Source organism: Sorex fumeus, unplaced genomic scaffold (assembly GCF_029834395.1).
Source record: "Sorex fumeus unplaced genomic scaffold, SorFum_2.1 ptg000008l, whole genome shotgun sequence".
Lineage (NCBI taxonomy): Eukaryota > Metazoa > Chordata > Mammalia > Eulipotyphla > Soricidae > Sorex > Sorex fumeus.
The window spans coordinates 5,660,567-5,687,784 of NW_026606065.1; the positions used below are offsets into that span (position 1 = coordinate 5,660,567).

General features: G+C 45.5%; 1 protein-coding gene and 1 non-coding gene across 2 annotated transcripts in view; one reads left to right on the forward strand and one right to left on the reverse strand.

Annotated features, from left to right (window-relative positions):
• SH3BGRL2 (SH3 domain binding glutamate rich protein like 2) overlaps positions 1–11,802 on the reverse strand; it is a 63,087-nt gene extending 51,285 nt beyond the window's left edge. The window contains exon 1 of the mRNA XM_056109909.1: positions 11,701–11,802. Coding sequence (XP_055965884.1) covers positions 11,701–11,745 — 45 coding nt within the window. The 5' untranslated portion in view covers positions 11,746–11,802. The remainder of the gene's footprint in view (positions 1–11,700) is intronic.
• Positions 4,180–4,286, forward strand: LOC130019437 (U6 spliceosomal RNA). Its single transcript, XR_008791767.1, has one exon. It is a non-coding gene; the product is annotated as a U6 spliceosomal RNA (small nuclear RNA).
• Positions 11,803–27,218: the final 15,416 nt, after the last annotated feature.

Below are 27,218 nucleotides of genomic sequence, written 5' to 3' on the forward strand. Positions count from 1 at the left end.
TACTAAGTGCTTTGGGAGGAGGTTGGTGGGCGGATGGGGTGGTCTGGGGAAACCCAGGAATGCTGGAGGGCTGCGCCATTGAACTATACCTCGAACCCTTGCGTGTCATTTTTTTTAATGATTAAAGATCTTAAACTAACCAAGGTTTTAATTTATACTTATGTAATAATTAATATTATTGCCAGGGATAACCTAATGGAAGCAATGACGTGCATTGAGCACACTGTTGCACTGCAAAATGTCTTACATAAATATTTCATTTATTCAAAGTGCATAGTCATCCCCTACAGAAGGACTATCACCATTCCACTTTGACTGACAAAAAGGCTGATAATACTTGTGAACAGCCCGTTCCTCACAGAAGGCTGTGCAGCTAGCATTGTACCTCAGCCCTTGACTTAACCATGAGAGTACATATCCTCCGAAGATAAGACATTTCATAGACAGGCAGATGGAGGTACTTGGGTTGATTCAAGGATTCAAAGATACCAGCAGATCCAACCCAAACATCAACTGTCATTCATTAATTTCATTTCTCACAGATGACAGTACAACATTAAGCCTTGTTCAACTAAGGAAATGAGCTTAAGACGGCGGTCAGTTGCCACTCCAAGGACTGTTCTAGTGGACACAATTGCTTGACCAGAGCACCAGCACGTTTCAATCCACAGTGGAATGTCGTGAATAAAGGCGACCACACTCCCACTCCCTGTACAAGCCACAGAAGGAAAACAAATTCGAAAGCCGTGCTGCTTGGGTGGCTTTGAGGTTTTGATCTGCTTTGTTTTGTTTTGAATAGCTGATTGGAATGCAGCAAAGGGCACAGGCTCCTGCCTTTAACCATATTTGCATTTAGCAAATACCACTGAACTGACCTGTCCAGCAAGTCACCTACGGGAGAGTCTCTTACTCAAAGTCCTCCACTCCCAAGCCACTAGATCCCAAATGACAAAGGGCCTCTTCCGATCTGAGTCATTAACAGTGAGGAAGGGAAAATACATCCTTCTAGTAAGAACTCTTTGCTCGCTCTGGCAGCCAATATTCCATTTCCGGCTTCAGGAGCTCTGAAATAATGTTGGCTGAGAGCCCACCCGCTCCCACAGGAGGCAGATCCACCCTGGTGTACGCTGTTTTATGTTCAGGGGTCAGTTCCAGGAACCCCTCCTCCCTCCCTCCCTCCATCCCCACCGGGGTTTGACCAGCTCCTGAGCCAACCCCAAAGAGTCAGGTCTCCTCAGAGTAAATAAACTGTCACTGAGGGAATCAGATCCCGGGGACCAGCCAAACTTTTCCTGAGTCTCTCAAGGGCTGCTCCAATCTAAAAGTTAACTGGGTTTTCCCGGGAGGGGGAAGTCCATCTGCCTGGATCTCAGTTCAGCTTTCAGTCCCAGAGAAAAATTGTCATCAGTCTGGAAGAGAAACATTCAATTAATGTTTTCCTAGGTTGATAAGTTTGGGGGAGAGGGAAGGGGGCAATCACCAGGAAAAAGGAAAAAAGAAAAACTAATAATGCCCACTTCTTATTACCCTTTAGCTCCTAGAAATCAGTCACCGCAGGTAGACAGATAAGCTCAGATAAGCTTATTTATTAAGAGCAGGCAGAGAAGAGAAGGGCGATGCCTTCCTCCAGCAGCAGCTGTCAAAAAGGTTTTCGATCTCCAACTCCTTCCCCTCCCTCCTGGTCACCCTGACCACAGCAAAACACCAGGCTGGCAGTGGTATGCATACTTATCACTATTGTCTGAAAAAAAACGAACTCAAAGGGCCACTGAAATGTTTATAAGCTACAGCTAGAAAGAACTAGAAAGAAGAGTCCCCAAAAGATAATTGTACATGATCACAAACGGAGATTTTTTTCCTCAAACAAGTATTTGCCATTTCACACATACAAAAAAAAAAATTAAATTTCACTAAATTTCTAATTAGGAAAGCTAAGATCCTTTTCCACAGAATGGGAAACAATAGAATATATAAAATCCATCACAAAAAAATAACGAGGTCGGCTGCTTGCAAGGCAAGTTCCCTGCCTGCTGTATCATCTCTGGCCCCATCAAATTAAAGCGTTTTATAGCCAGGATGTGACTTTTAGGATAGGGCTAACATAAAGCAGTTTCAGGCCAGGTGGAGTATGTTTGTTACATGTCTGTTCCTTGCATGTCTGAGGCCCTGAGCTGGGTCACCCCCTACCTGACCAGGAATAGCCCTGGGAGATGGCCACCACCACCCCAGTACTGCCTTTGAAGCAACAGCAACAACGAAAAGTTTTTAACTTAGAAATATAATAATCTAGTATAACTGAAACCCAACCACAAAATTTGTAAATCTACAACTATACCTCATGGTGTGTCTCACTAATAAAAATTTTTTAAAAAATTAAAATAAAAAAAGAAATCTAATAATCTAGATGTCATGCTAATCTAACTCTGTCACCCACTTCTAACTTTACTGGACAATATCATTCATTTCAAAACATATTAAATATGAAAAAAATCTTTTTTAAAAAAAGGTCCTTTCTAGAATTCTTTTTTTTGGAGGTGGGGGGAGGAAGAGGCTACACCAAGCAGTACTCAGAACTTACTCCCAGTTCTGTGCTCAGCAGTTATTCCGGGTGGGACTCAGGGGAACATATGGGGTGTCTGGAACCAAACCCTGGTCGGATGGTATGCAAAACAAGCAACCTGCCCGATGTACAATCTCTCTAGTTCCCCTTTCTAGAACCTTAACGCTGCTTTCTACCAATTAAGTTTTTCACAATAGTTTCTCTTTCATTTTAAATTTTTTTTAAAAAAAAAAACTTTAAATAACAGGAAAAAAGAGACTGAGGTCGTGTTTCATTCCTGCAATGTGGAAACCACTTATACTTTATATCCTATTTGTAAAACTGTCATTTCCTCAAATGTGCTGAAATATTTACCGAGAGTGTCCTCATGCAAATGGATTAAGTCCCCAATTCCATAAAGGAGTCCATGCCCTTAGGTTTACAAGAAATATTATTGGAAAGCAGAAAATCTCATATGTAGTAAATAATAAAGAACCATCTAGAACGCCTGGGTTCATCAGTGGGATCCTGAGAAGACTTCTCTTTAGTAGCAGGTCGTAGACAATGACTATGATCTCACATAAGGCAGAGCCAGCCACTGAGCTGAGGCGTCCATTCCCCAAGCTTTCCAATCCAAGCAAGGAAGCCAGGGTGTGACTAAGAGCCAAGATACAGTATTGGAGGGTTAGGTGGCTAGCCTTCCTTGCATGGCTGACCTGAGTGGACCACCAGCACCACATAGGGGCCCCAGAGCACAAGGGCACTTGAGCATCAAGGGGCATGGCTCTCCCAAAAAATAAAAAGGGGCTGGAGAGATAGCTCAGCGGGGAGGGCGTTTGCCTTGCATGCGGCCGACCCAGGTTCAATTCCCAGCATCCCATAGGGTCTCCTGAGCACCACCAGGAGTAACTCCTGAGAGCAGAGCCAGGAATAACCCCTGTGCATCGTCAGGTGTGACCCAAAAAGCAAAAAAGAAAAAAATAAAAAGAAAGCACAGAGAAGTGAGCCAAGTGAATAGACTCAAGACTTGCAAATGAGAAGCACACCAGCCCGTGAATATCCTCCACCCTACCCAGAAGCACCATCACCACCATTATCACCATCATCACTACCACCAAGAGAAACAGCACCATCACCACCATGACCTCCATCAGCACCACCCCCTTCCCCAGAGTGCCCGTGGTCCTGGAAGACCAAGGTCGGGTATACACATGGCCAAAATAAAAGCATGTCTGAATGAAAATAAAGGAGGAAAATTCCACCCATTCGTCTGTTTCAACCCAGCCCTTCCAAATATGCTGAAGTCCTAACCTTCAGATCAGATGACTTTGACTTCGTTCCAGTTTGTGTAGAAATGAGATCTTTGCAAATGATCGCATTAAGATGAGGTCCCCAGGGAAAGCTCTAATTCAATATGCCTATGCACTCTTCTAAAAGGGGAAATTTTACCCAGACCATAGACCCCAACGTCTCGGGACCTTCCAAATTCCTCAATACTGAAATTCCAGTAGGAGCACACAAAATTCGATGGGAAAGGAACAGAGAAGCCAACAGAAAGCTCCACTAGCATCAAAGAGCTTAGTAAATCTTTAGACAAGGATCAAACAAAATATAACAATTTTCACCTTTAAAAACATTTTGAGCTCGCTTCGGCAGCACATATACTAAAATTGGAACAATACAGAGAAGATTGGCATGGCCCCTGCGCAAGGATGACACGCAAATTCGTGAAGCATTCCATATTTTTAAATATGTCTAAATTTCCAAATCTTTATATCACTGTAATCCCATTGTTCAAAAAAAATTTTAATTTTTTCTTTCTTTTTTGGGTCACACCTGGTGATGCACAGGGGTTACTCCTGGCTCTACACTCAGGAATTACTCCTGGCGGTGCTCAGGGGCCCTATGGGATGCTGGGAATCAAACCCAGGTCAGCCACGTGTAAGACAAATGCCCTACCCGCTGTACTATCCCAGCCCTAACATTTTGATTTTTAACTTATCAATTTTAATATTGGAGCTTTGTTATCTAATCAATTTCAACTCTCGAAATTTATCAACCCTTGTGGCTTTTGTCTACATTAACAATAAAAAAAAATCTAGAAATAAATCAATAAATGGGGAAATTCAAACTGCGACAGACAGACAGGCAGAAGAAGTCACCTGAACTTGAAGGCAGGTATCAGGCTGCTTCAGAACATGCTAAAGAATACTGAGGATTGCAAAAAAAAAAAAAAAAAAAACACTAGAAACCAGGACAGAGGCAGGGGACTTTCTTCCTCATGATCCTGGGGAGGGAGCATCTCTGTCCTTACTTAGATTTCTAGCCTCCAGAAGGAGAGGAATTTCTGTTGTTCAAGCATCCCAATTTGGGGGTAGACTTTTTGGATGGACATCTCCGGAAACCCAGACACAGAGCTTCTCAGCCTTCCTTCCCTTAAAACCAAATCCTCAGCATTTGGGGCAGATGCATCACATGTACTAAGAACTCAATTTCAACTCCACCAGCCCACCTATAATCCTGGAGGCCACTGAGCATTGCCGGGTGCAGCCCTGGAGAACCCCCCCCCCCATCCTCCAAGGTTGGCCCAGGTGGTCCCCAGCACACAGGGCCCAAGCACTGAACCACCCAATCAATCCAGCTGACAGTATCGCCAGGTGTGGCCCCTCAGGTCCCTTAAACACTGCTTGGGACACTCCACCATCTCCAAATAAACCCCAATCCTTGTTCACGCACCCCAAATTGTTCCTGCTTTTCCTGCTGGCTTCTAGTATGCGTCACCTCTTCCCTGACTTATCCGGTCAATGACCTTCAGCACTGTCCCTTGACAGGAGAGCCTCTGCTATTGGGAAGGGCGCAGCTCGCATGGGGCATGGTCCCGTAGACTGCAGAATGATTCGGAGTTAATTCTGCTTTAGAATTAACTGCGTCACTTGTGCACCGGAAAGTGTGACCCTGGACACCACCGCCAACTGCGTGTGATCTCAATCAGGTCAGCCAACTTGACTGTAAAACGGAAATCACGACCGTACCAGGTGACTGAGGCAGTAAGTGCAAGTTCTCACATAAATCCAGGCTGAGTCTCTCCAGCTCTTTCTGGGATTAAAACCATGCCGGAATCTCAGAGGCCGATCTATTTTTTTTTTTAATTTTTATTAGTGAGACATCATGAGGTACAGTTGCAGACTTACAAATTTTTGTGCTTGGGTTTCAATTATCCAATGATCAAACACCCATCCCTCCACCAGTGCCCATTTCCCACCACCACGGGTCACAGTATCCCTCCCCCCTCCATCCCCCCATCCCACCCTGCCTCTGTGGCAGGGCATTCCCTTTTGTTCTCTCTCTCCTTTTGGGTGCTGTGGTTTGCAAGAGAGGCATTGAGTGGCAATCATGTTCAGTCCATAGTCTACTTTCAACATGCATCTCCTATCCTGGGAGGATCCTCCAAACACCCTAGACTTACAAATTTTTGTGCTTGGGTCTCAGTTATACAATGATTAAACACCCATCCCTCCACCCGTGCCCATTTCCCACCACCACGGGTCCCAGTATCCCTCCCATCCCCATCCCCCCCATCCCACCCTGCCTCTGTGGCAGGGCATTCCCTTGTGTTCTCTCTCTTCTTTTGGGTGCTGTGGTTTGCAAGAGAGACATTGAGTGGCAATCATGTTCGGTCCATAGTCTACTTTCAGCATCCATCTCCTATCCTCGGAGGATACTCCCAACACACTTTATTTGGTGCTCCCTTCTCTATCTGAGCTCCCTTTCCCCCTAGCATGTGTGGTTGGCCTCCAAGCCACGGAGTAAAATTCCTGGTACTAATCTCAGAGGCCGATCTATTTTATGCAGTCACTTCCTTTGATCCTAGAGCAATTTCTCTGTATCCCCCCACCCCCTCCAGCTCCACTCCCACTAGAATACACAGTTGCAGCCCTGGGCAAAGCTCCAGGTTTTCCAATTTTCCTTCAAATCTTTTGTTCCCAGCAAAGGTTTCCCCCCCACCCCCCTTCCGACAGTCACTGGTAAAACTGCTGTCTAGCTTATCAGCCCAAGGAAACATTCCCCAGCATCAGTCCTTTCTTCTCCTTGATTAATCAGTGCCTTTTAACGGGGCAGATAACCAATGGGGGTGGTAAAGATTGAATATGACTGGATGACATGGCAGGTGCCCACGTCTTTAGGCTGTAAGAGTCAGCAAGACAAACTTTATGTGCTTGACCATCAATCACACATGGCCAGCACCTAGCAGAACCTGGTACTGTTCTAACACACGGTTCTGAAGGCAGAAACCAATCAATCCATGACACAGGCTGAGTGGCTGAATTCTGAAATCAGGAGACCCCTCCACTTCCTTTAACCCTTAGCCTGTGTCTGACATAAATTACCTCCATGCTAGTCACTTGAATACCGAGGTCCAAATTTCCCTTTCTGGGAAATCCGGAGGTGATTAGGTTTCACTAGAAAATTCTCTCTCAGCCCTAACAACTAAGCTGAGGAGCTCATGAAGAATAAAAGACTTTATGTATCTGTTTTGAGACCTTTTAGTCAAGGCGAGCAAGAGATAAACATTTTTCCTAACGTCAATTAATGGGTTGCCTCCCAGTCAGATAACACCCCGGGGACAAAAAACACATAAGCTGCAAATATTGGAGATTCACCGAGAAAGTGTGCATTGTCAAGTTTATTATTATGGGCGTTATTATGAGACTTAAAAACCTATCTGGAGGCCAGAGCAGTAGTGCAGTGAGTTTGTTGGTTGCCTTTTACCCTGACAACCTGGATTTGATCCCCACCATCCCATATGGTACCCCAAGTCTGCCTGGAGTGATTCCTGAACACAAAACCAGGAGCAGGCCCTGGCAATCAAAGGGTGTGGCAAAAAAAAAAAAAAAGAATCTATCTGGTCTCTGGGGACCAATGTTGTCCACCCTCCTCCGACCCAAAGCTATTCCCATCCCCATAGGAACAAGGTGGGTTCATAAGCCTTCCCCTATGCTCCAAATCCAACTCAGTCCCTCGCCCCACCATCTGCCACCGGCTCCCACATGCATATTTCATGATTTCTGGCGTATTTCCTCCTTATTTGACATCCTGCAATGCATCCCTCTGCTACCTATATTATTTCTGTCTCCGCTAAGAATGTCCCCGAGAGAGGCATGTGTCCTTGGGCTGTAGCAGATTAGGGCTGGTTCGACCTTCTTATCTCTTCTCCACACTTGATACTGAGCTTCAGAAGGAGAGATCTCACACCCTCCATTCTCATCCAGTTCTAAGGCAGCAGAGATGAGGCACTGCACACCCTTAGAGAATACACGTTGATGGTGTTTAAGGAATTGTACAGCAGGTAAGGTTCTTGCCTTGTGCACACGTCTAACCCGAGCTCAATCCCTGGCACCTCTACAGTCCCCAAGTCTGCCAGGAGTGACCCCTGAACACAGAGCGAGGAGTGGTCTTCCCTAAACAAACCACTACCAAATAGTAAATAAATAAAATAACTGACCAATTTCAAAATCTTTTAAATGTGAAAAGATATAGTAACGTATTTTTTGAACAAAAAGTTCACCAAGACCTCTTCTGGATATAGAACCAAAAAACAAATTTTAAAATGACACTTCTGTGACTCTAATATATACTAGAACTGAAATAAAATGCCCTTCACAGGGGCTACAATCAAACAAGCACCTTAACCCTGTACATTCATAATCTCTCTCTCTCTCTCTCTCTCTCTCTCTCCCTCTCCCTCTCCCTCCCTCTCTCTCTCTCCCCCCTCCCTCTCCCTCTCCCTCCCTCTCTCAAAAAAAACATTTTGCCTGGGGCTCTGCCCACATGGCAGAGTCTGGCAAACTGGCCCTGGCGTACCCAATATGCCAAATACCAGTAACAATGATGGGTCTCATTCTCCTAACCCTGAAAGAGCCTTGAATGTGGCACTTTTTAGAATCTCAGAGTTAGGACGAAGGAGACGTTACTGGACAAACAACAGGATGATCGTGATCGTGACCTGGGGTTCTGGAGGGAAAAAAGACACTGACCCTTCGGGTGTTAGCTGTTCCAATTACTGCTCATATTCATGTGTTTGGGAAGAATGGAACACAACACAGGGTTTCTTTACTTAAGTCTACTACTGATTCAAGCAGAACATCTTTCTGGAAATCCCTGGACCTTACCTTAGCTAAGACTAATTTTAGTCACATTCCTTCCTTGGAGTTCAAACAGTTTGGCTAAAATCAAACTGAGTTGGGAAAAGAAACGCTCCTTCTGCGATCTTCCTGGTCACAGCTGCTCACCAAATAAAACAATGCTCACAGTGACTGAAGGAAGACACAATGGCTCAGCCACAAAAGCTCAACACAGCATAATGTTATAGGCTCCATTTGCCTTCTCATGCCCACAGTTCACCTAAACCATCTTACGATCCTAACCTATAAGCGTAAACTTAGTTTAGCCAAAGTATTGATACCACCTTATTCAAGGAAAAAAAAACTGCATACTGATATCACAATTGATTCAGTGGTTGAGAATTATCTGAGGCTAGATTACATCAGCTCTTCAAGCAGATACAATTAGAGTAGTGGTTGTTTTGTTTTGTTTTGTTTTGTTTGGGGGCCACACCTATCCATGCTCAGGCAATACCTATCATACTCCTGGCTTTGATTGGGGGAAACCTGTCAGCAGCCCTCCGAGGACCAGACCATGTGCCTCGTACAAGCAAAGCATTCAAACAAGGGCTTTCTCTTTCCCAGCCTGTTTCATGCACTCCTTCCCGACCCTAAGATACTATTTATGAGCTGCATGTATCACTCAACTGAATCTATTTTTCAGTTCAGACAAACCGCGTGAGAACACAGGTTTCAGACTGGGGATCTGGAGCAAAGGCACCCCAGATCAAAGGAAAAGAATAAATTCACTTTGAGGCTAAGATGTATATTGTTAAAGCATAAGCAAACGCTTATATGGGTTTAGCCACATTTTCTCAACTGATGAAATCAAAGACTTTAAAAAAATTTTTTTAATTAAAGAACAGTGATTTCAAGGTCACTGACAGCTGAGTTTTAGGCATATAATATTTCAACACCAATCCCAACACCAGTGTCATCTTCCCTCCACCACTGTCCCCATACTCCATAGGGGAGGGGTACCCACCCCATCCCCACCTATCACCTTGACAAGCATTTTACAGGTTCAGAGGTTATAGCTTAGACTCCATGTTAAGTGGTTGCAGCTTTGAGCCCATGTTTTCAGTGTTGTTGAGTCTGTACTTTGCATGTCTAACTATACCGCTGTCCAATTCAGTACAAGCTAAGCCCCAAACTGTGTTCCTTCCATTACTTACTTATTTCATCTTCTTCCTTCCACCCTGATGAAATCAAAGACCTTAAAGGAAGCGTTCAATTCTGAGGTTTTCAACGTAAGCCTTCACTCTCTCTACCCAAGGGAAATTGAGGCGGACTTTACAGCAGCTCATGTCACTAGTCAGAACCCACGCGAAAACTTAACCCTGCCAATCTAGCTTCATGAAAAGAACACTGAATCTGAAAATTAAAAAAAAAAAAGCATTGAGGAAGCAGGTAGGCAATAAATATTTGTCAACGGAATGAAGGAAATAGAGATACGGAGCCTGGGACTTTGGGGGAAGGAGGGTGGGGCGTAACACTCTGCAGTGCTCAGAGCTTAGTCCTGGCTTTGTTGATATACTACCTATTGACCAGACAAGCCATGTCATTATCTTGTCTGGTTCTTGACCTATCCAGCCTAGCCCAGGCTTCTAATATTATGAAGCATCCCTTCTGCAATCAATAAAATGCTGTGGGAACAATTACTGAGGCATGCAAGCTGACGGGGAAACTAAAAGCTTTGTTGGTAGCCTTGTTATAAAGGAGTGCGTTTGAAGAAAACCCAACCATAAAACAGCATTGGTTTACAAACACAAAGTATAGCTTCGGTGGAGAAATCTATAAAAGGCAGTATGACTAAGCAACCACAAATAACTAGAAAAACCAAAACTATCAGCAGTCCGAGGACCAGGGCAAGCCTGCAGACACAGATAAGCTAGTTACCCTCCTAGGTCCATCCATCCGAATGCAAAAGGGGATCATTTCTGCGAGGTCTTTTTAAATAAAAAGTCTCAATGGTTTATAAGGATTTGCAAGCTATACTTTATTCCATCCCAACTTAGTTTTGTTGAGCTGATGGGCAGGGAACCAGCAGAATAAAACTTAAAGGAATCAATAGGGCACTTTCTGGTCAGCTGATTATAGACTTCACTAGTTCAGCTCTGAGCTAAGGAAATCAAGTTTTAACCACCATATAAAAAACACTCTCGGTGGTCTGGCAAGAACACTACTTAATTTTTTCTTTTCTTTTTTTTTTCTTTTTGGGTCACACCTGGCGATGCACAGGGGTTTCTCCTGGCTCATGCACTCAGGAATTACTCCTGGCGGTGCTCAGGGGACCATATGGGATGCTGGGAATTGAAGCCGGGTCCACCGGGTGCAAGGCAAACGCCCTACCCGCTGTGCTACAGCTCCAGCCTCCTACTTAATTTTTCCTTGAAAAATTCTTAGCTATTTCACTTTTCTTTGGGAGAAAAAATAAATTACTTCTTAAAAAAAAAGTCAAGAACTTCAGCTCAGAGACCTCAATCTGTGTGTAATATAGATTTGCATGTATGCATATATAGAGACATATATATTCCATATATATATTCTATATATATATATATTCCATATATCTATATATCCCAAAGTGAAATTGGCCACCGCACTCAAGAGGAAAAGGAACTAAATAGATTCACAGCAAACACGCAGAAAAAATACGCAAAGCCCCGAAGCTGGAAAAAACAAAAGCGACGATGGCAAGAGCGGGCGAACACCCACTTTCCCAGGGTCCACGCAGGTGCGAGGCTCAAGCCGGCTTTGGCTTTGGGTGGCGGGCAAGAGCGCGTGCGGCCGTGGCCAGAGCCGCGGGCTCGGGTTCCAAGGAGGCGCTGCGCGAGCGGAGGACTCCGGGACAAGTGCTCCCGGCCCCCGGAGCAATGAACGCACTGCACAACCTGGACCCCGAGCTCCCGCCAGCCCCTGCCCCCGCCTCCCGGGCTGCCCCTTGGCGCAGGGCCGGTCCCCCTGCCCCCTGCCCGGCCCGCGTCCCGCCCGACTCACCGCCACGGAGCCCGAGGAGGACGCGACGAACACGCGCACGACCATCCTGCGGCCGAGGGCGCGGGTCCGAGGGCGCCCGGCGCGGCTGGACGCGGCACGAAGGACGGGGCGCGGCTCTCGGGGGTCGGGGGTCGGGACCGGCTGGCGGCAGCGCAGGGCGCTCGGGCAGAGCCGCGGGGACGGGCGGGGACCGGCCGGGAGGCGGCGAGGGCGGGCGCGGGGCGCGCCGGGAGATGTAGTCTGCGCCGAGCAAGGGCGGGGGAGCACCAGGGGAGATGGGGAGCAGGGAGCAGGGAGGAGGGAGGAGGGAAAGGAGGCAGAGAAAAGGAAGGGAAAGAGGACAGCAGGGCTGGGGAGGGGAGGGGGAGAAGGGGGGAGGAGGGGAGGGGAGGGGAGGGGAGAGGAGGGGAGATGGGGAGCAGGGAGGAGGGAGGAGGGAGGAGGGAAAGGAGGCAGAGAAAAGGAAGGGGAAGAGGACAGCAGGGCTGGGGAGGGGAGGGGGAAAAGGGGGGAGGAGGGGAGGGGAGAGGAGAGGAGAGGAGGGGAGATGGGGAGCAGGGAGGAGGGAAAGGAGGCAGAGAAAAGGAAGGGTAAGAGGACAGCAGGGCTGGGGAGGGGAGGGGGAGAAGGGGGGGAGGAGGGGAGGGGAGGGGAGGGGAGGGGAGGGGAGAGGAGGGGAGGGAGGGGAGATGGGGAGCAGGGAGGAGGGAGGAGGGAAAGGAGGCAGAGGAAAGGAAGGGAAAGAGGACAGCAGGGCTGGGGAGGGGAGGTGGAAAAGGGGGGAGGAGGGGAGGGGAGGGGAGGGGAGAGGAGGGGAGATGGGGAGCAGGGAGGAGGGAGGAGGGAGGAGGGAAAGGAGGCAGAGGAAAGGAAGGGAAAGAGGACAGCAGGGCTGGGGAGGGGAGGGGGAGAAGGGGGGGAGGAGGGGAGGGGAGGGGAGGGGAGGGGAGGGGAGAGGAGGGGAGGGGAGAGGAGGGGAGGGAGGGGAGATGGGGAGCAGGGAGGAGGGAGGAGGGAAAGGAGGCAGAGGAAAGGAAGGGAAAGAGGACAGCAGGGCTGGGGAGGGGAGGGGGGAAAGGGGGGGAGGAGGGGAGGGGAGGGGAGGGGAGGGAGGGGAGGGGAGGGGAGAGGAGGGGAGGGAGGGGAGATGGGGAGCAGGGAGGAGGGAGGAGGGAAAGGAGGCAGAGGAAAGGAAGGGTAAGAGGACAGCAGGGCTGGGGAGGGGAGGGGGGAAAGGGGGGGAGGAGGGGAGGGGAGGGGAGGGGAGGGAGGGGAGGGGAGGGGAGAGGAGGGGAGGGGAGAGGAGGGGAGGGGAGAGGAGGGGAGGGAGGGGAGATGGGGAGCAGGGAGGAGGGAGGAGGGAAAGGAGGCAGAGGAAAGGAAGGGAAAGAGGACAGCAGGGCTGGGGAGGGGAGGGGGAAAAGGGGGGGAGGAGGGGAGGGGAGAGGAGGGGAGGGGAGAGGAGGGGAGGGAGGGGAGATGGGGAGCAGGGAGGAGGGAGGAGGGAAAGGAGGCAGAGAAAAGGAAGGGAAAGAGGACAGCAGGGCTGGGGAGGGGAGGGGGAAAAGGGGGGAGGAGGGGAGGGGAGGGGAGGGGAGGGGGGAAGGACAGGGGGAGGGAAGAGAAGCAGAGGGGGGACTGGGAGAGGAGGTGGGAGGAGGGAGGGGGAGAGGGGAGGGAGGGGAGGAGGGAGGAGATGGGGAGCAGGGGGAGGGAGGAGGGAAGAGGAGAGGAGAGGGGAGGGGAGGGGAGAAGGACAGAAGGTAAAGGAGGGGAGAAGGAATGATGAGAGGAGAGGAGGGGGGAGAGGAGGGGAGGGAGAGGAGAGGAAGAGTTGAGGCTGGGAGAGGAAAAGGGGAGCAAGTGGAGGGGGAGGGAGGAGAAGGAGAAAGGAGAGAAGAGGAAAGGAGAGGAGAGGGAAGGAGAGAAGAGAGGAGGAAGAGCAGAAGGTGAAGGAGGGGAGAGGGAAGGGATGAATTAGGAGGGAAGGGGGAGAAGAGAGGAAAAGGGGAGAGGAGGGGGGAGGAGAGAAGAGGAGAGGACGGAGGGAGGACAGAGGAAGGGCAGCAGGTGAAGGAGGGGAGAGGGAAGGGTAAGAGGAGAGGAGGGAGGGGTGAGAGGGGGCTGGAGGGAAGGACCGGAGGGGGGTGGACAGTGGAGGAGGGAGGAAGAGGGGACAGTGGACAGGGGGGGCAGGGAGGAAGCCCAGGCGCTATTCCAAAGTCCAAACTTGAGCAGTTTGGTGCTTTTCCATCCAGATACACCCGTGTCCCTGCCCTGTGGCTGGACCAATCCTGATGCCCCTGGGTGCGGCTGTAGGGGGCCCTTGAGGTGATACTCTGCAGAAAGGTGGTTCCTTTCATCCCTCTTCCTCTGTAGATGCTGAAAATCAGAAACCCAGATGAGTGTGCAATCGAGGTTCTATTTTGCTTAGCAAGACTGTAACTTAGCATGGGGGGAAACGTCCCAAGTGAAATAAGAATCCTACGGACTCTAAAAATCTGGACCCCACCCTCTGCACCACCCAATGTCTTTGCCTTGGTGCGCCTAATATTTACAGTGGAGCCGACTCTGCCTTTTCCAGACCTGCTGTGCATTCCAGCGTGGTCCCCTCGGAGGATGCTGTGAACTTTTTTAAAAAAAAAAAAAAGAGGTTTTATGTGGTTGCGAATAGTTTAGGGACAGTTCTTTAGCAAGCGTTTTCCGTTTGACAGAAGCATAAGCCTCTCACAGCTTCGTGCACAAATGAACCAGTTTTCCCCGCTGTACTGTATTTACTCTCCCTTTCAGCAGGGGAGTTTGGCAGATTTTTCTAGTACTGTTAATTAATAGAAGAAACTAAGATCATGTAGTCTCGACTCTGGCAAATTTTGTGCACCAGCTCTAATCATGTTGGAACATTTTGAAGGAGAATTTTGAATATTTCAATTTTATAATCTTTCCTGTTATTACTGTAGTAATTAGTCCTTTTTATCGTCATGGGAAAAGATACCATCCTAATTGAACTTTATTTTTTTTCTTATTTTCCAACAATTTAAAAAATACTTTCCTTTAGTTAATATCGCTCTACCAAAAAAGTATACTTTAATTTGGCTGGAAATGAATAGTTTTCTTAAGTGGTAGATACCCTTTTTCCTGAATCCTCGCAAGTCCTTATAAATGTCAAAATTTTCTTCAATTTGGGATCATGGTACTATGAAGTTTTGGCTGAACTGAATGAGTGTGGCCCCTATTCTCTGAAAAGCACCAGACTGGATGAAAAGTTAAATTATTTCTCTTATCAGCAGAGCCTCCGTTGTCTGCATTTTTTAAAGCATAGAAATATGCCTTTTTAGGCACAGACCTAGCAACCCAGCAAGCACCCCTGTACCAAAGGGTATTGGGTGGATATTAAGCAAAAAGGAGAGAAAAAGGAAGGATGGCTATTCAGAAAAGGCATTAAAAAATGGGTAGGATTGGGCAGGAGAGTTATTTCGAAGGACCAAACATATGTTTTACATGGGGGACACACAGGTTTCATGTCCAGCAACAAGTGGTTCCCCAGTTTACTACCAGAAGTGACCCCCGAAGTGGTTCTTGAGCACTACAGGATATAATCCCTTCACCCCAAAATTGATTTAAATACAATAAAGACCACTCTCCACACGCATGAAGGAACCAGCAGAGGAACACAGGCATGTGGGTCCCAGGGCTGAGATCTCCAAGCTTGCTCGGATCGGGGCTGAGCATCCTCCACTCAGATCCTCCATCTTCCAGTAGGCAGGGGTCACACTCACCAACTGTTCCCCGGAGCCATGTAATCCCATCAACGGCCAAGACCCAGAGACTATAAAACCCAGCTCCCGGAAGCCTGCGGCCACAAATTTGGACAACCTGGCAGGCTACCAAATGTAACCTGCCCAAATCGACAAACAACAGGATGATCATGATCGTGAAAATAAAGATTAGTAGAATTTCTGCTGTGCCAGATGGGGGTACAGGGTGAAAATAATCAACTTGAGGACAGTGTCAATTTTGCTTGAGAAAGGATCTGAAGAGTTTAAGGGGAAACTGCTGGGAAGACAGGTTTGAAGGACTGCAGCAAGGACCCGGAGGCCTAATTCCAAACACTTTCCTGGAATCCATTGCTCTGATTCAGAGGATTGCAGGGGTGGTTCCTCAAAGCCTTGTTCACTGCCTGTTGGTAAGTGGTGAGACTTGACTCCTAGCAAGGCCAGGCCACAACTGCTGTCAACAAAAGAAAGTTTGAAAACTCAGTTTTCCAAAGCCATGTTTTGTCATAAGACCTAAAGAAGATGAAGTGATTTATCCAGTAGGGAGATAAGCAAAAAGGCAGATTTTTGAAGGATGAGAGACATGAGTTTCAATTAGTCCACTTTTAGGGCTTTCAAACTCCAGAAAGTATGTCAAATGTGGCATATTCTCTTTTCTAAATAAAGTTGTACTTTTACATTACTTTTCAACCGATAATACAGTGACCAAAAAAAAAAAAAAAGAAATCTAAACTGCAAAGCCTAATAGAGTGACTCTCTGTTCCTTTAAAGAAAAAGTTTGCCAGTCCCCATTTATGATTCAGAATCTCTGTTCTTGAAGACTGTCAGATCCCTGTATTCCTCTTGCTCAAACTAGCCCAACCAGATTTCTGCTTTGCACAACAACAACAGCAACAACAAAAATGCCCTGACTGAGAAATGTGTACTTTGTAATCATTCTGAAGAAGAATAGGATTAGAATTACATACCAACAAGTTTACTCTAATAATTTGCACACCTGGACTATTTGTTATAGCATATTTAGTGGCACTGACAATATATCTGTGATTTGTTGTTGCCTGAAATACCATTAAGGGTCACTTGCCTTTTTTCTCTTTGTTCTGATCAAAGCGAGAAGTTTATCCGTAAAAGCCTGTAGGCGGGACAAAAATGTGTTAGCAATCCAGGAAGAACCCATTGTGGACGAAAGGCGGTTGAGATCCAAGGATTAGAAAACAAAGTGAAATAGTGACTAGAAAAGAAATCATCTGAGCGATAAACTAGAGACCCAAGATCAATGCGGGTAATCTACCACAGGGCGGAATGCCAAGCTGGTAAGTTAAAATCTGTAAAAGCCGGAAGAGAGAAATGATGGAGTGTCTGAGGCAGGGCCTGGTATTATAGACTTCACAATAGGATTATGTTCCGCGAAACATGTCATTACATGATTTTGTTGTGCTACAACCATTGTAAAGTATAATTACACAAAGTGAAATGGCAGAGGCTACTACCTGGCAATCTGCTCAGTTAAAATCTGCAAATGAAACAGTCATCTGAAACAGGACTGAGATAGCTCAGTATTAGTCTTTTAAGAAGTTGCTTTGTAGTACCTAGGATTTGATACCCTTTATAAATTATACGTCAAATATACCTAGTATGGAATACTACTCAACTACGAGAAAAGACGAAAATTTTTCAGTTAGCTGCAACTTGAATGAAACTGGAGAGTGTCGTGCTAAACGAAGTGAATCAGAAAGTAAAAGATAAGCACAAGAGAAGATATTGCTTACATGTAGCTATAAAGGCAGAGTCTCCTTCCCCCGCGCCTGCCTGTTCTCACCTTGGAGGGGGGCGGGTTGAGTTTCCCTCTCTGCCTTGAGCAGAGCTCCAGCAGCCGAAGACCTCCAGGACCAGTCACCACCATGCTGAGACCACTCTCCACACGCATGAAGGTACCAGCAGAGGAACAAAGGCATGAGGGTCCCAGGGCTGAGATCTCCAAGCCTGCTCGGATCGGGGCTGAGCATCCTCCACTCAGATCATCCGTGTTCCAGTAGTCAGGGGTCATACCTACCAACTGGCCCCCTGGTGCTGTGTAATCCCATCAACGGCCAAGACCCAGAGACCATAAAACCCAGCTCCCGGACATCTTATTATCTCGTTCTTACTTTGGACAACCTGGCAGGCTACCGAATGTAACCTGCCCACATGGCAGAGTCTGGCAAACTCCCCGTGGCGTACCCAATATGCCAAATACCAGTAACAATGATGGGTCTCATTCTCCTAAAGAGCCTTGAATATGGCACTTTTTTAAAAAATCTCAGGGCTAGGACGAAGGAGACGCTACTGGTGCCTGCTCAAGGCAATCGATGAACAACAGGATGATCGTGATCGTGATGTAGCTATAAAGAAACAAAGGTATTAGACCATCCACAATAGAAACAATTACTGAGGCATGATCAGCATAACTGGAAGCTGAGTGAGTTAAGGATGGGAGAGAGGTGAGGGTGGAACAGTGATGGAGAGACCTTGACACATTAGTGGAGCGATTTGTGTCACCTCACTGCTAATAAAAAACAATGATTTCAACTTTGTTACCCCAATCAAAATTTTTAAAAATTGAAAAAAATTCTATGAGACTAGAGAGAGAGTTCAAAGACTGAGTACATACTTTGCATGAAAGATGCCTGGATTCAGTCCTGCCAGGAGCAACCCCCCAGAATAGAGCCTGAATATCCTTGGGTGTGCACCCCAAATTAAAAATCTACATTTTTTTCTACTCTTAAAGTATAAAAGAAACAAAAAGAAGCACGGAAGAGCCCTTGAAGAACTTTGAGAAGTATGAGGAACCAAAAATAGAACCAATTGGAAAAGTATAGAGCCTACGCATTCAGTACCACCAACCCCCAAGAGTTTTAAGTTTGGGGAAATACAAAAGAGTTCACAGTGCTAGTCAGCTGAAGTCAAGCAAAATATACTGAAAATGGAGGTTTTGAGTTTGTTAGGAATTCTTAGTTCACATTCCAACATTGCCAGGTAATGCCTTGGGCAAAGGCTGTTACCTCTGTAAGCCTTTCCATTTCCGTAAAATGAGTATAAGTGATGGCTATCACTCAAGATGGCCATAAGATTTTATTGTGCTTAGAACATTCTTCAAATTATTCTTGGTTATACATGCTTGAGTCATGTCTGTGTGCTTCCTCCAAAGTGCTCTAGTGCAACTTAAAAGCTATTTATAGCAGGTACGGTCAGGCTTGAAAACACGAGCTCCTGACCCTCTGTCAAAAGTTTTCAGTTGGAAAATGGAAAGGCCATTAACAGCAGGGGTCCAAAGGAGGGTGTTGGGGCCAAAGGGGGTAGGGAAGAGAAGCTGTAACTGCACAAGAGGTAGGTAGAGAAATGGAACTGAAGAGGAGAAAGGCAGTTCATAAGACGAGAAATATGAAGTCACCAAGGTGTGCAAAAGAGTCAGTACTATCTTATTTCTAATCTTTTTTTTTTTGTAAATTTAGGTCTCCCCACAGTTTGCCCTGGGCATGCTTTTAAGAATACCCGCCCTTTCATCTTGAGCTACTGTGAGAGTGTGTCTCTTTTACTGGCAACTATAAATTTCTGACTAAAATATCCATGTAAAGTGTGGCTGATAAACCATGTTCATATAGGGGTCAGGCAGGTGGTGTGAATGAAAGAGGGGAGGGACCTCCGAGGGTGAGGGTTTTCAGCAGAAGGACCACAGATAATTCATAGAGCAGAATATCCCCCCAAATGGAATCGTTACCTGAAACATTGTGATTTTAAGTAAAATTTTGATTTTATTTGGGAGGTGGGGGCGCAAGAGGGGAACAGCCAGCTGTACACCTGTCTTTGTGCTCAGGAATCATTTGGGGGGACCGTGTGTGGTAACCAGATTAGAATCAGGGCTATGGGCAGTCACAGCGACATGTCAGGTAAATGCCTCAACTTTGGACTATCTTTCCAGCCCCTTGACTTAAATTTAAAAAACTGAGTCTACTAAGTCTACTAAGTCTATAGTGCAGTGGGTAGGGCATTTGCCTTGCACACAGCCAACCCGGGTTCAATCCCTGGCATCCCATATGGCTCCCTGAACAACTTCCAGGAATAATTCCTGAGTGCAGAGCCAGGAGTACTCCTGAGCATCACCAGGTGTGACCTCAAAAGACAAAAACAAAGAAAACAAAACAAAACAAAAGAAGCCTAAGAAGCTGAAAAGCTGAAAGTCTCAGCACATTCTGGAATGGCCCTTGGCTCTTCAGGTTTCTCCCTCTAACACAATGTGCAGAGCCCAGCTTTTGGCATGTGATAAATCCACAAGAAGCCTCCAGTGTTATTATGATGATGGTTTATTACCATTGCTGACCTTTGTGAGAGCACTTCCAGTAGAGGCCAGGTTGTAATGGCATCAGGACTGAAGGCCAATGAAGCAGTAGAGACAACAATATAGTCTTGTCTAATTGCAAGCTGCAATGAGATCAGAAGGGATGAGTAAAGACAGAAGCTTGAAAGAGAATCAGGAAACATACACATTATTCATTAAGGTTTATCTACAGATTAAATAAAGAACTCTTCTACACAGTCTGGCACTTCAGCTGTCCAGATTTTCTTTTCAGCTTGGAATCGAATCTGCTAGTTCTGTTCGGTCAGGGATCTCCTCCTCTTAGCAGTTCTTAACCCAATGCTGTCTTGCTCCCCAAGGAGCAAGTTCCTTTAACCTTTTAAGGTATTTCAGTCACCTCATCATGCCTGTCACAATCCTTGCACTGTTTCAGTCACTAGCTCCTCTGAAAATTGAATTGGCTCTTAGCAGGTGACAGATTTGTGGGAGAAGAGATTAGAAGTCAAAGAACTGGGGTAGGTCAGAGTGACTAAGGAACGGGTCTTTGATGCAGACCTGAATTAAAGTCATAGTTATATGACATTTCCTAGACAGTTTATATAACTGCCCGATACCTTACTTGACTGTCTTCATTGCTAATGGAGGACTGAGTAGAGCTGATGTGTTTCAAGTGCCTTTTCACAAAGTGGTTAGAGCACATTATAACTCAGTATTGCCTATTACAAACGCTAAGTAAATAGGGGAAAGGCTCACATAAAACATATAAATTCTATAAATATTTGTTTCACGTCTGTGATTTCAACTTTCTAAACAGTGTTCTGCTTAATGTGTCTCTTTGTACAGTGTCAAGTTCAGTTAAAGTATTTAACAAAATCTTTTTGATATCAATAAAAGTTAGAAGGCATGCTTGAGATAAAAGGAATATTAGTGAAATAAAGCAACAATAAAATAAATTTTGGCCTTCATTTCAGAAGCAAATTCATCCAGTGAGCTGAGATATAGCATGGTACTTAGGGTGCATTCATTGTATTTGCCTGACTCAGATTTTATACTCAACACAACCAAAGTATTAGATGCAGCCCTGGTGGCCCCTGGCATCGCAGGACCAGAGCATCACTGCATCTTCAGTCCCAAGCACAGAAATTTATGATCACTTGGCTGATGCCCCACCCCCCAACCTGGACCCCTGAGCACTATATCCCAGGACTCTGGGGACCCTAACAATAACAAAAGCTCTTCTGCCTTTTATGTTGCTTCATCAGATCCATTCTAGTCTATTTGTTACTAGTCTTGTTATTTTTTTTTCATTTTTTATAATTTTATTTATTGAATCACCGTGACAGCAGTTACAAAGCTTTCAGGTCTAAGTCTCGATCATACAATGAAACAACCGTACCTTCACCAGTGCCCATTCTCCACCCCCGACAACCCCAGTATACCTTCATCCCACACCCTCCCCCTACCTGTGGGGCAGATGATTTCCACATTACTATCCTTCTACTTTGATCACATTCAATATTTTGACACCAGACCCACCATTATTATTTGAGATTTTACCCCAACACTCAGATCTGCTGAAAAGGCAACAGTAGACAATTTGTTTTCTATTGCTGGTTATGAATAACATATGATATCGCGTGGCTGCATTAGTGGCCACACGATTTTGAAATTCTGAAATTTTAACACTTAAATCTGTAGGGATTTCTGCCAAAACCTGATGGGTTCCGAGATTTGCTCTTGAGTCTCTGGGATCATGTCCATTAAGCAGCTTGATCAGGAGCCAGAGAGACCGTTCGTGGGGATGACTTGGGGTCTCATTGGGACAGGGAGGACAAGACCAGCTCCACCCCCATCCAGTGAGGCCCAACAGGTTTCGTCACTGTGTGCCCAAGCCTGACTGTCCAATGGCCTCTGGAGGATGACGGCCACCGAGCCACCAAGGGGAAGCAGGCGGAGTGACAATACCCTTTCCCCCACGGGGTGGCCCGGCGACAGTAACCTACTGTGGGGTCTGGATGCATTTCTGCCAAAAGCCACTGGGTTTCGAGATTTGTTTCTGAGTCTCTGGGATCATGGCCATTAAGCAGCTTGATCAGGAGCCAGAGAGGCCGTTTGGGTGATGACTTGGGGTCTCCTTGAGGTGGGGAGGACATGACTGGCTCCATCCTCATCCCGTGAGGTCCAAAATGTTTTATCACTGCAGGCCCAAACCTGACTGTCCAGTGGCCTCTGGAGGATGGTGGCCATTGGGCCACAGGGGAAATAGGCCAAGGCATGAAACCTATTCCCACTGGATTGGCCCAGTACCAGTAACCTACTGCAGGGACCAGACGCATTTCTGCCAAAAGCCACTGGGTTTTGAGATTTGTTTCTGAATCTCTGGGATCATGGCCATTAAGCAGTTCAATCAGGAGCCAGAGAGGCCATGTCTCCAATTATATAGCTGAGCCGGAGGTGGTTTGTGGGTGTGTTTCCCACATACCTCACTTTTTGCCATTTACTTTCTTGGTAAACTTTGCCCCAAGTTTTGGGGGTCTGGCCAAAGGCACAGCAGCAATTTTGGGGTATTTGGAAGTCTGAAGGCGCCATCAGGCTGCTGATGCACTCGCCTCACAGGTACAGACTGACCTGCTGGCGGCACCATACACCCTACTCTTGTTATTTTTAGACCCCTTCTCTTCCATTGTTTTTATTGTTGCAAAAACCAGAGATTGAACATACTTGATTGTGATGTTCTCACTTTTGGTGAGAGTACACTAGATATTACACATTTTGCTGTGGCACTTGGATTTCAAATAGCAATGCTATGGGTCATGCTTGGTACATGTGGGCTAGGATCTGGGATCCAACTCAAGGCTACATACTTGCAAGTCAGGCACTTTGCAACTCAGCTATCTTGGGCCCTTCTATCTATCCATTTTCCTTTTTTTGGCTGTTGTCATTGTTTTAGGGACCACACCTCTTCTCAGTGATCACATGTCCTTCTTGGTGGTGCTCAGGTGAGCATGCAATGTCAGGTATCAAAAGAGTCACCTGCAAGGAAAGCATGCACTCAAGCCCACTGTGTTACCACTCAACCTTTCTATTTACCCATAATAAAATCTAGAATCTGAACTTGATCACTTGATCACTTGACTTCCTGTTAATCGTCGATTTGCTCGAGCGGGCGCCAGTAATGTCTCCATTCATCCCTGTCGCGTGCTAGTGTAGCCCAATGGCATCTGTTCGCTCTAGGAACACGAAGAGCCTCAAACCAATCGCTCAGGATCTTGATGAAGAAGTCTGACCATCTGGTAGGTGGGCGGCCACGTGGTCATTTGACGTCCCGTGGAATCCAGTCGGTAATGGCTCTAGTCCAGCAGTTGTCTCCAAATCTCATTACGTGTCCAGCCCATCTGATTTTCGACAGCTTGGCAAATGAGACAGTGAGAATCTTAACAGGAACCATATTTCCTGACACTGAATTTGATGGAAATTTCAGCACTCTTATTTAACTAGTACTATAGATCAATAGAAAACAAGGAATTGGCCTTGATACTAATATTTAGGACATATTCTTTAATCAATTCATATTCAGCCTAGCCAGTTGAATTTTTCCTATTCTCTGTAACAAACTTTCATTTCCTAAATGCCTTATTTCCACCTGAAACTTAACAAAATATGAGACGGGAGGGTAAAGACAAGTAACCACACTGGAACATAACAAGAAGGATTTGAGATCTGCATAGTAAGTACTAAAAATCTTGAACACAGTTGCCTTCTTGCAGCTGTATTATTCAGAACGTTCTAGAAGCCATGATATTTGCATGACATTCAGGAACATGTAGTCCTTATTCTCATGAAGATTACGGCCGAATTTGTGAAATTGAAAGTAGAACAGGAGTTTGCTTGATGCTTGAAGGAAAAGGTCGGATTATATTATTTCACTTTTGTTACTCTTTGACTTTGTGATACTCTCCCAATTAACTTTTTTTTTCTTTTTGGGTCACACCCGGCAACACACAGGGGTTACTCCTGGGTCTGCACTCAGGAGTTACTCCTGGCGGTGCTCAGGTGACCATATGGGATGCTGGGAATCGAACCCGGGTCGGCCACGTGCAAGGCAAACACCCTACCCGCTGTGCTATCTCTCCAGCTCCTCCCAATTAACATTTTAAAATATAAAAAAAAATAGATCCAGAAGTAGATCAGAAGTAGATATTAATCTTCTACCCCTCCAGATTGCATTCCAGGTTAAAGATGTTATTATGACAAAATAAAAGTTAAACTTAGTATAATGGCCCAGGGAGATATTATAGCAGTTAAGGTACATGTTTTGTTTGCTTCCAACCTGGGTTTGATTTGTGGCACCACATGGCCTCCCAAATAAAAGACATCCAGAGTATAGCTTTTGAAGCCCAGCACTACCAGAGCTACCTACACAAGGCCCAAGCAGTACTACGTCCTAGCACCCTAGTTCTATCAGACAGCCTGGCCAGCAGTTAATTACCAGGAGTGATCTCTGACCTCTGAACTCCCCCGGGGAAACCCCTTTCCTGAAAAAGTCTTTTAAAAAAATGGATATAGATGAACCATTTCTAGGAAACCCAGAGGAAGTTTCAATACTTTACGATATTTAATTATTAACTCACTGTTCTGTAAATGAGTACTAAGTTAAAAGAAGCAAAAATTTACATTTAGTTCACTGTTCAATTCTAAAACTATTGTGATTTTTCATAAAGAATGCTAATGAATTTTCAGTTCATTAGTATTTCTCATTATGTCAGGCATGAAACCCATTTAGAATCCTCTCAACTGAGGAAGTCTAAGAAATGCTTATTTATAGCTGCTATTAGAGAAAATAGAAAAATCAGGTTAAAGAACATGTTATTGTTGCGGCAGTTGATTTTTATTATTCTTTTTTCTGTGATTTTGTTGAGACTACTTAAGTGGAAATTATGAACATTTTCTTTTACCGCTTTTTAATATGGCTTAAGGCTTGTGCTTTTAAAGGGAGCAGTTAAGTTTTTTCCTTTAGAGTTATTAATTATTTCAAGAGTAAATGTAAAGAACGAGAAAAAAAGTGGAGTATTGTAACATTAGGGTACTGCTCACACCATCTCCTTCCCTCTCCTCTTCGCGTTTAATTCCATACAATTTGTTCAGAGGCCGTTGAAATGGGAGCTATTGCTGCACTTTGTCAACAGTGCAAGGAGAGCCTTTGGGTTTGAAAAAAAGAAAAGCATGTTACTGCAATAAGCGACATTCCACTTAACACTGAAATCAGGCAGCAAGATTTGCCCGTGAATGCAGCTCATTGTATTCAGAAACCATGATCTGACCCAAATTTCATTAAGTTTATGACAAAGTAAAGAATTTAATGGAATTCCAGGCTTCTCCTTGTTAATTGATCCCTAGTTATAAATCAGACTTCTTTAAGAACACTCATTAAATTCTTATTAGCTCTTGAAAAAAATGAAGTAAAATGGCCTTATTCTACTTTAATCTCAGTTTCTATTTTCCCAGAACGTACAAAAAAATAGTCAGGGGCAGGCTCAAAGGGAGAGAGCACTGGCCTCTTACATGTGTGAGTTGCTGGGTTTGATTCCTGGAACCAAATACTCACCCCTACTTTCCATCTCATGCCTAACAATTAAAGGAAAAAATTAAAAAACAGAAACATAATTTATTTGTTAAACACTTGCTCTCTAACAGAAGCTTATCAAATGTTCTCTCTAGCAATTTGCTTTTCTTTAAATTAAAAAAGAATCATAAAATAATATGTTAGGGAGAGGAAAATGCTTTTTCTATTCTTCTAATTTCTAAAATACATTAAGAGTTTGATAGTTATTTAATACACAATATAATTGCTGTCATACAGTTAAAACTTCTATATCACAAGAATTTACCTAGTTCCTACTATGCCCTGTCATTCTAACTGATGCATGAAATGTGAAGATTAGTAAAATGGATAGAGCCTACTTATAGTATCAGCTAAATAGTTTTAGCGCTCACTAAAATCAAATCTGGGTTGTAAACACAGCAAAGGTCAGTGAGTGATGAAGAACAATGAGGAGAGGCATGAAATATAAGTCTTTTGAAAGGACTCTTTGTAATCTAAAGTTCACTTGCAACATGTATCATTATTTTAATTTTAGACAAAATATAATGATATTATATCAGTGTCTATTAATTTTCTATGGTTTGCTAGGCTTTACCTTTATTCTTTTTTTTTTCTTTTTGGGTCACACCCGGCGATGCACAGGGGTTACTCCTGACTCTGCAGTCAGGAATTACTCCTGGTGGTGCTTAGGGGACCATAAGGGATGCTGGGAATCGAACCTGGGTTGGCCGCGTGCAAGGCAAACGCCCCACTTGCTGTGCTATCGCTCCAGCCCAACTATGCATATAGTCAAGGACAAGGTGGGAAGTGCAGAGGAGATAATTCTGCAGTACTGAATAGCAAACTCTCAGTCTAAAATAAAAACAGGTTTTCCTTTTTCAAAATCCATTTCTATTTATACATCAGTTTGCAGCAGTAAATTTGACTAACCAGACTAATTTCCAGCACAGAAAAGTGTTAAAAGGTGCTTCAGGTTTATTATAGCAGTAGCTCAACAATGTCTTCAAGATCAGGAAACTTAACACTTTCTTTTATATCATCCTTAGCCAAACATGCTTCTTTGAGCTTGTTGCCTCCTGGCTAGTTGCAAAGTATCTCCAAAGGCTGCTAGTATGGCATCTTCATATGAACTTCCAAATTCTCAAAAAAAAAAAAATGGACAAAGCAAAAAATGCTTTCCTTTGTGTATGGGGGGAAGTCTTATAGTCTCTGAGTCTTGGCCATTGATGGGATTACACGGCGCCAGGGGGCCAGGTGGTGGGTGTGACCCCCGCCTACTGGAATTTGGAGCATCTGGGTGGAGGATGCTCGACTCTAATCTGAGTAGGCTTGGAGATCTCGGCCCCGGAACCAGCGTGGATTTGTCCCTCTGCCGGTACCTTCAGGTGTGCGGAGAGTGGTCTCAGCATGGTGGTGGCTGGTCCTGGAGGTCTTCGGCTGCCGGAGCCCTGGTCGGGGCGGGGAGGAAAGCTCAACCCGCTCCCCTCCAAGGGGCCCCGGCGAGGAACAGCCAGGCGCATTCACGGCTGCGCGACATCTTATCAGGACATCTTTTTTATGACATCTTATTATCTCATTCCTACTTTGGACAAACTTGCAGGCTATCGAATGTAGCCTGCCCACAGGGCAGAGTCTGGCAAACTCCCCGTGGCGTACCAAATATGCCAAATACCAGTAACAATGATGGGTCTCATTCTCCTAAAGCGCCTTGAATATAATCTCAGGGCTAGGATGAAAGAGACGTTACTGGGGCCTGCTCGAGGCAATCGACAAATAACAGGATGATGAAATGAAATGAAAAATGAAATGG